Genomic DNA, 12,071 nt, shown 5'->3' on the forward strand with positions numbered 1-12,071 from the left:
CACAGTTAAATGTTAAGTCTTTATTTTCCAATTGAATTTTGTTTTTTAAAATTGTCCAAGACTAAACTTTTTTGGGGCAATTTCACACAATACAGCTGAACTATAAGCAGTGCATGTCTATATCTGTTCATACGTGTTCAATATCTTAGATAACCACTGTGAGTCATTAAAATTACCAGCGAAAACTTTCACGTCAAGTGCCTCTTGGTTCCAGCCAGCGCCCCCATGTGGCTCCCAATAGTCAGGCACATACCTATAACCTGTAACAGGTCTCACATACAGTTGCATATAGAGAGATACTTAATTGATCCCAGAAGGGAAGTCGTTGTGTTACAGCAGCAGGATTAAACAAATTACAAAAAAAATATACAACAAAACAAAAGCGTTAAAGTTAAAAACAGAAAAATTAGATGTCCCTTAAAATCTCTGAACGCCAGTTTGAGCTGATTATCTCTGATGAGTTTAACCTCTTGATGGAACAAAACGCCACATGGTTCAGACCAGACTTATTTCTTTCCTGGCATAGCCGTGAAGAAAGCTGCCAAAATGTGTTTTCCTCTGTTTCACTTTTTTGCTGTCAAATTTAAGCAATAGTAACGACTGGAGTCCCCTCTTTGTGACCTTCTCTCTGCATGTTTTCACTGAAGGCAAAGCCGAGGAGAGAAGGATAGAGAGCATGAGGAAAGACTATTGATATTCAAACAGACAGAAGGAGAGGAGAGTGGTGTAGAGAGACAGAACTGGGGGTGTGGAGAGAAACGAGAGAGAAAGAGATGCTGTGGAATCTTTTCTTCTCCCTGGCTCCCGGCACATACATTAAGATGCTAATCCTGGTCTTTTTTGTCTCTTTCTATAATTTATTGCATTTTGTTCCTCTCTCTGCTCTTTTTCCCTCCGTCTCTCTTGTTCTTGCACTTTCTCTCTCTCTCTTCATTTCCTCTGTACTGTCATGGGCTCCCCCCAGATTAGTGCTCCTGGCAAAAGGATTCCCACTCTAATTTTGTGGCATTTCAGATGATTAGGTTCAGAAATAGGACAGAGGTGCACCGAGTTTGGCACAATTAGAGGAATTCTCTGTAGAGCTTTATGGGACTGATTAGTTGAGCTCCCGTCTACATCCCCACACTGCCATATTAACACACAACCAGCTGTTGTTTATTTGTGAGGATCGACTTTAACGTTGTGTTTGTGCTTTTAACTGTGATGTCACTTTGTGTGTGTGTGTGTGTGTGTGCGCGCGCGCCAGAGGTTGGCTAAGCCCCAAGGATGCAAGTTGTTTTCAATCAGTTCTGTAGTTACCAGCTGTGCCCTCACATTCCCAAGGGTGACACGGCCTAGGTACACACACACACACACACACACACACACACACACACACACACACATGCAGAGAACTAATGCATACTATTCAACCTTGCCCAACTTCTTTTCTCCTTGTCCCCTTTCTCTGCAGATATTAATCATCACTCGCTCCGTCTGTGCGTGTGATTCCTTTGTGAGGATCTGAGGGAGAGTACTTCGACCATATATCCCCGATTGAGACCTTTGCTCCCCGACATCCAGCACGGCTCCCTCCTTCACCTGCCATGGTGACATGACACACCCCTGAGTGGCTTTGCTCCTGTCTCATACACATAGACAATCTCTTGGGTTGCTCTAACCCTCCCCCCCACCCTCACCCACCCCCCCAAAGTCCTGCACACACGCTCTCTTGGCTCCAGATAACTAAAAAAGACATCTCTTCCTCCTACACGCAACACCTCCCCAGTTCGCAATGACAGTGGCTGTGCGCTTCCGCCGCCACTTACGTCGGCTCCTGCTCTTGCTGGCTTCGTGCTGTCTCCTCTCCCTCCTACTCTCTGCCTATTTTCTCTTTACAAACTCCTCGCCTTCCATGCAACTTGGACAATCCGCCGAGCCGGCTTGCTCCCAGCCGCTCTCCATGTCGCCGTACCGCCAGCTCCCGTACCCATACCCTCCCAACCCCCCCCACACACACGTCCACACGGACCCGGTGGTGCTGGTGCTGGTGGAGTCCCAGTACTCCCAGCTGGGCCAGGACATCGTGGCTATACTGGAGTCAGCACATTTCCAGTTCCGCATGGAGATTGCCTCAGGAAAGGGCGACCTTCCGCCGCTGACGGAGAAGGGCCGCGGACGATACTCGCTCATCATTTACGAGAACCTTTTGAAGTATGCCCATGCAGACACGTGGAACAGGCAGCTGTTGCATCAGTACTGTACCGAGTACAGAGTTGGCATCATAGGTTTCTACCGCTCCACTGAGAACTCCCCATCCGTCCTCAAACTGCGAGGCCTGCCGCTCGTGTTGAGGACCAATCAGGCGCTTTGGGACTGCTGCGTGGTGTCTAGCTCGCCTCTCCTTCACCTGACCAAACCCGGCACAGATCGAGGGGCTTTACCTGGGGAGGACTGGACCTCGTTCTCCTCTAATCACTCCACGTACCAGGCTGTGCTGCACGCACGGGCTAAGGAAGGACCAGGGGCGGGCAGCGGAGATAATCCAGGACCGGGCTTCAGCCTGGGCCTCCAGGCCACAGTCGTACAGGACATGGGACTCTATGACGGGGTGAGGAGAGTGCTCTTTGGCCAGGGACTGGGCTACTGGCTCCACAGACTCATCCTGGTGGATGCCATCTCCTACCTCACAGATAGGAAACTCACTTTGGGTCTGGACCGGCACATACTGGTGGATATAGATGACATTTTTGTGGGGAAAGAAGGGACGCGCATGAACACCAAGGATGTTAAGGTATGTGGGTGCGTTAGAGTGAACTCGGTCTGTCTGGTCAAGAGTGTTAGATGAGATTTTTCATTGTGGAATCAGTTTCTAAAACAGTAATTGATGCAAGTGCAGATACAGTTGCAGTGTGAGTCAGCTCAGCAAAAAAAAAAGAGAAGTAGTTCCAGGGCATTTAAACTCAGGCATGGGTGCATCAAGGAGCCATTTGGAAAAGCTGTGTGTGTGTGTGTGTGTGTGTGTGTGTGTGTGTGTGTGTGTGTGTGTGTTCAGCGCTTCCGTGTGTTTGTGTATATGTGTTGGGGTGCAACGAGAGGGTATTTCTCGAATGGAGGTTTAGCCAGAAGAGGCCATTTAAGGGAACAAAGATGTGGTGTGAAAGAGGCAAAGGGGAGGGGTGAGAGAGGAAAGAGTGGTAGTGAATGAACCAGTGAAAAGATGAATGGCACTTATTCCTCTTTTCCCACGTTCCTCCTCTTAGGGAAACCAAAGGAGAGTCAGCCATGCAGCCCGCCTCTCAAGACAACTATTGTTTCCACACACACGCTTGCATGAGCAAACACGGCGTATACACACTGAAGTGCACTTCCGCACATGTGTACATACAGAAATACAGTATTTGCAAACACTTAAAAAGAAAAAAAAATCCAGATTTTTTTTCCCGGAAATGTAATATTCATAAGTGAAAAAAGCATTTCAAGTTTGCTGGAGGGGAGATAATCCTCCTGAGCAGGAGGATATTGTTTGAATTCTACGGTCTCGTTCTCCCTCCGCGTCCTCACTCGGAGACGTTCCGGTGAAATAAACAGTATTTCGGCGGGTTTACAAGTTTGGGAGTGTGTGTTTGGGCGTAAATGTGCGCGGGCGTGAGTCGCCGTGGCTGCTCGTCTCACTGCGGTCATGAGATGGACGTGATATGATGAGTGTGTGTTTGTTTTTTTTTTTTGTTTTTTTTTTTTTTTATTTTAATCCTTAGGTTTTGAATGCCACTTTCACCTGTCCTGTCAGACACTAACAAAATAAAAAATAAAAAAATGAAGCACCTGTCCGTGGCGGAAAGTTGGGCCCGAGATGAGATGAACGGGAAGGCTGAAAAAACAGGAAAGCAGTGGGCGGTGAAGTGGAGAGAAATTCCATCCTTGAATATAAAAAAGATGTTCGTATCCAAAAAAAGGATAAAAGAGTGCATGGGCGCACACACACACACACACACACACACACACACACACACACACACACATAGGCAGCGTGCACACGTTCCCCCTCTCAAACACGTTCACAAAATGAGCACACAAGCGCTCTCTAGTTGGGAGTTTTCATTTTAAGTCTGCCTGACTCTTCAGCTTTGTAGCATAAATATACATGAGGATGAACCAGTGCCATAACAGAAGGGCAGGGAGGGAGGAGGGAATGGAGGAGGTGGAGGGGGGGAGACTGGGGATAGACAGAGGGTCAGAAAAAGAGGGAGTGATGCCATTTCAAACACTCTTCCTAATTTCTGCTCTTCTCTCTCCTCCAGGAGAGTTCACAGAGAGGCTCAGGGGGAGCTGGGTGAGGGAAGGAGGAAGAGGAGGAGGAGGAGTGTGGAGCCTATAGGGAAAGAGCCAGGAGCTAACTATGCGATTTCAGAGAAACAAAACGCTGAAGGGAAATGAAGGAGCCAGAGGGAGGAGGCGGGAGGAGCAGGAGCTTCATACTTTTTAGGAGCCCTCCCCTCCGGGATGGGAAGCCTCAGGTGGAGTCGCCGGATTAAGCAAAGGCTTGTTTTGAGGCGCCAAGCGCGCGTGTGTGGGGTAGTAAGCCTCGTGTGCTTATGATCACGTGACCAAACGATTGATCTGACTTGATTTTCTTAATGACACGGCGAAGACGGGAGCAGCACGCCCCGCTGATTAGTATTCAGACGGGCTCATGAAAGGGAGCCTCTCCCTTCAAGCGAAATGTCACCGCTTGAAAGGATGACTCATATTAGTTGACCACATGTCAAATATACATGTAGCTCGAGGTGAAGGCGACAGCAGAAGAGATGTCTCTTCATTTCATTAAAAAAGATGAGGGCTCGCGGAATTCGGGGAATTATTTAATCGCGGGAGGAAGATGTTTGCGCACAGATATTGAGGTCGTGTGAAATTGCTCGGATCTGGTCACAGCTTCACAGAGTATTTCCTCATAAGCAAATAGAAGCTACAAGACCACCCTATGGCCAAAGATAGCCCGGTGAAATAATGAAGGGGGTGTTATTGACCAATTAGCAGAACAAGGTGTTTGCAGTGCCAGTATTAGAAATCCCCTCTTACCTCTCTATAGCCAACGTTCAGTCTCTATTCTCCCCGAGAGAAGAAGAGAAGGGAGTGAGACAGGGAGAGAAAGAGAGAGGCCAATTAAAATGCCACCCTCCCTCTCTCTGCACTCTTCATTAGTCTCACCCCACGAGTTCATCTGGTGACAAACAATACCTACACCCCCTTCTGTCTGCGCACACACTCTCACACACAGCTGTATATTTCCTCTATTAAAATGATTCACAGGGAGGCACCCCGCGGATGACATTTCTCAAAATGAGGGATGATGCCAGTCAAAAACTCCCATCAATGGAGCCCGCGCCGGCGCTTGTGTTTTTTAATCCATGCATGTAGGATTCCTGCTCCCGTCTCCCTCGGAGTGGTCGTTAGGGAGGTGTCAGATGCTCATCTTCAGATCCCTCTTTATCACCTCCACCTTTCTCCTCCTCCGCCACCTCCTCCGCTTGTCTTCCTCCTCACTCGCGGCTCGCCTGAGTCATTGATCACTATCTCCGACCTATTTGTATTCCTCCCTAAACCTCGCTCTCAACTCGCTCTCGTTCTTTTCCACCCCCAAGGTGTTTTTCTGCAGCGGTGTCATCTAAGTTTAGACGGCACGCACGGCATCTACACGCAGCCTCCTGTACACGGACTCAGAAGCCTACACACACACACACACGCACACACACAATCTTTAAACGCACTCACTTGAACTAGATATTTTGGCTTGTTGGTTATCCAAAGGCGTGAAATGATTTGGACTCTTACCTCATATCATCCCAGGACTTTTCTGTGTTGTGTAAAAACTCGTGTGGGCGCATTTTAGAGAGTCGAGCGATGGACTGTCATCATTGTCAGATAAAATCTGCGTTTTACATTATGGAGGTCCGCATAGTTTTCTCCCGAAAAGGGATTTCCATCACACATCACACAGCGGGGCAGTTTTTGCCATTTTAATGACTTTGTTTAAATTGACAAGCCACATAATTAGTATTTGCATGTGGCCTCATAAGTGATCATTTGCCTGTAGGAGTTAAACTCAAAGCTCGTTTCATAGAAGGTTGTGTGCTGCGGCACGTGGCGCCGCTTCGTATCTCGGGGCATGTTCCTGAAAAGAATGCGTTGTATAATAATGTGCGACGTGCATCGTAAAATGCGCACTGCTTTGCTGTGGTTTGGCTTAAACCCACACTGTACACCTGACCATCGACCTGCTGGTGTTACATGACAATACGTGACAATACTGCATCTGTATGTGCTCCTTAACTAACTAGCTTAGCTGCCATTCAACTGATCAATATCCTTCATCTGCAGGAAAAAGTCAAACAGGAAAGCTGCCAGTTCAAATCTGTCTCGACTGATCAGTTTAGTTTTGTTTTACTGGACCCCGCCAACAATAAGCCGACTTGCTTGACGTGCTTCAGGCCGTAGCGTTTTGTGTTGAAAGCAGCACTTTGTGTATGCATGCTGCCAGGTTTAATGCCAGCTTCCTGACAAGGACTGCCTCAGACCGTCGCTGGCATTCCTTACTGATTTGTGGTATAATGATAAAATAATACAAAATAAAAACAAATTATACTGTTTGTGACAAAAAATGAAAAAAATAATAATAAAATAAAAAAAATAACTGGCACATGTTTTAAAGTAGCACAGTGTCTTCTGGTGTCTCTCTTTGCAGTCACTCGACTCCCGTAGACGTGAATGTGGTTGTAGAGACGCTGCCGATAGTTGTCTCTGTGGAATAGTTGTCTCTGAGGACAGTTTGCTGACGGGCACACTGTGCAACAAGCAGCATTTGTTGTTATTGATGTCATCGGCGCTACGCACAGTTATGTCAGGCCTTTGTGGAAGAGTTGCCATAATTATCTTTGCCTCGGGGTCCTCCTTTTCTGCCATGTGCCACTTGATGCAGGGAGTGTTGTTCGTCACTGGTCCTGAACTTTGTCCGCACATTGTTTTTTACCTCATGAAAACATAGCTTTTGAAGTTACTTTCAGGAGTACATTTTCTGTCCTGGCTTGATGCTTAAAACAGATTTTGTGAACCCCAGACCCCAGAGAAGTAATAATAATCATTGTTACAATTATTATTATTATAACTACACATAACAATTACTGTATACTACTACTACTATTAATAATAATAATGATGATGATGAGCAAAAGCTGCATCTCCACTTAAACCAACTATTGGCACGATGGGGGTTAAAAAAAAAAAGAACGGGATGTTTTGGTCCTCGGCTGGGCCTGCTTCACAGTATTCAGCCCTTGGGTAAAAGATCACCCACTTAGATCAGGGTCCCCTGATCTAAGTGGATTTTTCTCATGTCCTTTTGATCACTTTGCTCTAACCTCAAATTGAAACCAAACCAAAAACTGCCGTTCGCACAAAATAACCCTGTTTAGATTACAATGAAGGTTTTTGGCACAGTCCTATTTAGATTTAATCTGTATTTAATCCTAATTAAATATGATATTTTAAAATCTAAATATAGATGTTTACAGCTTAAGTCAATCAAACTAAGCCCTTTTCATATCCGTCTACTACTTTGCCAAAAGCTGTTACATAAGCAACGAAGAAAGACACAAACAATGGATGAAGGATTAAAAAAATAGTTGGAGAGACAGAGACGTTTTTTTTTTTGTTGTTTAATTTGGCCGATGATTTACTAAATGCAGGCATCCTCGATAAGGATGTTCTACGGAATTATCCTGCTATTAGGTTACTTATTTATTTACTTTAATTAATTAATTTATTTATTTATTTTTATTGACTACCTTGCAGATGGAAATGTGAAAAATGAGGCAATATATGACATGTATGATTCCAGAGAAGAACAGGATAATCCTTCCAGCATGATGCACCCCGACATCTGTTCGCATTCATCCCCCTGATCAGGATAAGTGAAATTATCACAGCTAGCCCTGCAGGGAACAAGAAGTTTTACAGCTCCGCTATTAAATAGGAAAGTGTTTGCATATTAATTGTCTTCATTCGTTTGTCTTTTCTTTTTTTTTCAAAGAAAGAACTCATCAAAGTGCCATTGTGAAGTATACACCAAAAATAAACCGTTTGCCAACGAAAAATATCTTAATTACTTGTTTTGCTTAATTCGTCTCTCTGCCAGTGCTCTTGTTTTTAGTCTAAATAACTTGAAGAACGTGGCTGTGTGCCGTGCATTTCTTCCACACAAAATTAGGCAAGTTTTGCAGCCACAGCAATCACTGTAGCTCGGATTTCTTGTGGCGCTGCCAAGTAGAATTTAGTGCAAGCGTAGCGATGCCAAAGCAATCACAAGTACCTTGGAAACGTGAATGTAAGTGAATAAGTAATTCTGCTCCGATATAATAAGCCGCACTGACTTGAATCTGACAGGCGGGACTGGAACCGAGACAGAGAAAGGACGAGTAAGCAAAAGGAAGACTGGCATTAACTGGTAAGGTGCTCTTTCTGCTCATCAAATAGAGATGCCTGACCCAGTTAGATTTGCTGGTCTAGTGTTCGCGTTACATGCGCCAGTGTACGCACAGAGACACAGACGCATTTGTGTAGATAAATCAGGAACTTTGACCTCCTTTTGCACAGGAATTAAACCCCATAAATGTTTTCTTTTATTCCCTCAGCTGGCTTTCAAGACTGCTTCCGCATAAAATCCCACAATTTTTATAATTACTTTTATTGTTTTAGATCTCCCAGCTTGGCTTAAGGCTGTGAGAAGAAAAGAAATGGGGGAGAAGAAGAAAAAAGAAAAAAGAAAAAAAACAGTGCAAGAGTGACAGAATGGGGATATGGTGAAGAGGTGGTTGGTGTAAAGGGTTTCTGAAAGGTGGTGAATGCCAGCTGTCCAGATGCCTGTCTCCCATCTGTTTGAACCCCAACATCTAGCTGGCACCTCTTCCATTGCTTACTGCGCACACACACGCAAACGCGCATAAACACAACGTATGCTGTCACTGGCGCGCACGCGGAAACAAACTGGCACTGGTTCTGACGCTAGCCGTGTTAGAAAGCTGTGGGTTTTGGGCAGAGAAACGAGGGCTATCGCTAACCACTAATCCTAGTCTGTGTGTTTACCTTCGTCACAAGGATTGTGAAGATCTCTCACTGACTGCATGTTCCAACCTCCTGGTAATCCAAATCTCTCCTCCCTCTTTCTTACGGAGTAGCTCTTATGGCCCGTTTTATAGCCATTGTCAGCGCTGAGCTCAGTATCCACTGGAAAGATTGAGTCTGGGCTCCCCATTCTCACCAGATCTGCTCCTGTTACCTTCAGGAGGAAAACAAACCGGAGTGGACTCTGCCCTCGGAGCCAAATGTTTTTTCTATCAGTTTCTCAGTGTGAGTGTTTCGGTGTCACACTTATTGTGTCTGCTCATCGTGCAGCGGTTCTCCTATAAACACATTGCGGGGGCTGCGCAGTTAGTCCCGAGATATGAGAAATCACGAGATTGCACAAAAATCCATCTTGCCTCTCTTCAAGATGTGTCCGTGTGGCTGATGCACACATTACCACAGGCGTGTGCGTTGGGTGCAACCACGGTCACTCCTGGCTAGAATCAACCAAAGGGCAACTTTTCAGATGGTTGTAATGAAGAAAAAAAAAAAAAAGACATAAACAGCGGATGAAAGATTGAAAAATTCGTGCAAATAAAAGGATATAGATAAGAAAAGTAGATTTAGTCGTTTTTTTCCAAGAGGGACACAGACATTTCACGCATGCACCCCTGATAAGAAACGTCTTAGGTGTTTGTTCCTAATGGATTTTTTTGAATCAGAGAGAAATCTCTCTGCTTCTCAAAGTACGATTTCTGAGGATGGCGCTCTGGTCTAGCTGTTCTGTTACTGTTGCTGTGGTTGGCTTTCACCGATTATTATTCTTTATTATTTCTTGAATGTTTTGCTGATAATGTGCAGATTTGACTACCCGCTTTATTGCCCACAGCACTAAACTAACCTTCTCTGCTGTGTGGAGAACCACTGCAAATGGCATATACACTGAGTCACCAAAATAAAATGCAAGGAGGTTAGGCTGCCAGTGTACATTAAAAAGCTCTTCAGCCCATACCTTTCTGACATCAGTCTGGTGCGGTTTGTTTCACAACATTTCTGTAATTTCTGAAACCAGTGATCCAACATGATAAAATCCACTTCAGGCCCTGATTTGTCAGCCATGCGAAGGTGAATAAGGATCCAGTCATTGACCTTCGCTCTCTGCACTTTTTTTTTAATCTATTTTCTATCAAGTGTAGCTTTAAATTATTTGAAAACCACACGGACTGAAATGCGTTTGATCTCGGTCTACATCAGTGAGAAATATGCTGCTTGTGAAAGTTTCACAATTTGTGCTGCGGTTGCAGGCCGGGACTGTTTCTAGTCATTTAGTTCTCAGATGTGTACGATTCGAGAGTTGCCTGCCGAACAACGCCCTCTCTTAATGCGTTAAACGGCCGCGTTCCGAACATCAAAACATGCATGTCGGTTTTTTGGTGGTTTTTAAATACTCCACAACATACTGTATCTCCTCGGGGGGAAGTTGTTTTCAGGAGCTGGCATTTAAAAAGCATCCATAAAAGCAGCAATGGGAAGAGTTTCTTTTTCTGTTTCCTGCTCACAGTGCCATTACCACACGCAGGAAAACCATCACCTCGTAGAAGCGGCCATAGCTAAAATTGTCAGAATTTGCAATAGCGGCTGTTTGGCTGTTTGTGGCTGCAAGTCTGACACCGCCAGACAAAATTTCCTGTGTGGCTCCTCTGTTTTCTGCTCTGACTGTTACGTAGGAGAATACAAATGAGATGTTTAAACTAATATACTGCACACTTGGACACACACCTACGCAGAGTCTCGCAGATAGCAACGCGCACGTTAATAATGCATTTTGACCAGGTGCATCGGGGAGTGTATATTGAGTTACAATGCAAAGCGCTCAGCTACAGACTTAATTTAATTCTTAAGTCTTTGTTTCCACACATTTGCCTGCGTGCGCGCGTGTGTGCGCAAGATGTAGAGGATGTCATAGCGGAGGAGACAAGGGATCAGATTAGGGAATTGTGCACATCTGTCAGCATGTGGCCATCTTCAGCACCATTAGATTAGAGATAATAAAGACACTCCATGCATGTGTCTGTGTATTTGTTAGTCTGGGAGCCACACACACACACACACACACTCGGGAGGAGGGAGGGTGAAAAGAGAGGGAGGAGGGGAAGGAGGGAGACTGCCTGGAACCAATTCCTTGCCCTGACTTCAGCTGCTCAGGTCTAGTAAATCAGCGAAGGTTCCTGGGGATCGATTAAAAGCAGCATGCCAAAGATTGGTAGTAGAGATGTCGTAGGTAGCACAACGGCGAGGCTGAAATATAAAGAGAATTAAAAGAGTTTCCTAAATAAACCAGATATTTGTGGCCGCAAACAGTGGCGGCTGCAAACGATAGCTGGAAGATTGGGATCGGAGGGCGCAAGAGAACAAAAAAAGGGTGGAGAGTTATAGAAGGAGAGAGAGAGAGCGATCTTTCCTCCATGCTGCTTCAGCCTTCCTTTCAAATTAGAACAGCCCTGTCTCCTGAGAATGTGACATTTTCACGGCACAAGCGAGAGAGAGAGAGAGAGAGAGAGAGATGGAGAGAGAGAGAGAGAGATTCAGAGAAGGGTTGGGGGAGTGGAAGACAAATGGGGAAGGGGGGGCGCAGAGAGAGGCGACTGCAGGTTCTCAGAAGCAGGAAAATGGAAGAATAGAAGGAGAGCCAGAAAGAGAGGAGGCAGCCGCAGAAAAGGGTGTGGGAGGATTTGGGTGGGGGGGGGGGGTTCAGTTGGTAGTGGTAGGGATGGATGGAGAGAGTGATGAGAAGAAGGAAGTGTGTGTGTGTGTTGGGGGGAGGGGGGGTTATTAGTCCACCCTCCAGAGGCTACTAATGCACTGACCTTCATTAACTCGCATTACCGCCGGTGTGTGTGCGGAGTGTGCAAGTCTCTTTAGTTAACACTCATTACAGAGTCTTTGTTTAAAGGCCAGTAAACTAATGAAGTCAT

General features: G+C 45.6%; 1 protein-coding gene across 3 annotated transcripts in view; it reads left to right on the forward strand.

The window, feature by feature from the left end:
* Positions 1-12,071, forward strand: part of ndst3 (N-deacetylase/N-sulfotransferase (heparan glucosaminyl) 3) — a 43,519-nt gene that overhangs the window by 737 nt on the left and 30,711 nt on the right. For 2 of the 3 annotated variants that reach the window (XM_047578821.1, XM_047578819.1), the window contains exon 2: positions 1,454-2,773. In XM_047578821.1, coding sequence (XP_047434777.1) covers positions 1,775-2,773 — 999 coding nt within the window. In that variant the 5' untranslated portion in view covers positions 1,454-1,774. Of the gene's footprint in view, positions 1-1,246; positions 1,339-1,453; positions 2,774-12,071 lie in introns of all 3 variants that reach the window. The other variant, XM_047578820.1, reaches the window with a different exon arrangement.

The sequence above is a fragment of the Mugil cephalus genome, chromosome 2 (assembly GCF_022458985.1).
Source record: "Mugil cephalus isolate CIBA_MC_2020 chromosome 2, CIBA_Mcephalus_1.1, whole genome shotgun sequence".
NCBI classification, from domain to species: Eukaryota; Metazoa; Chordata; class Actinopteri; order Mugiliformes; family Mugilidae; genus Mugil; species Mugil cephalus.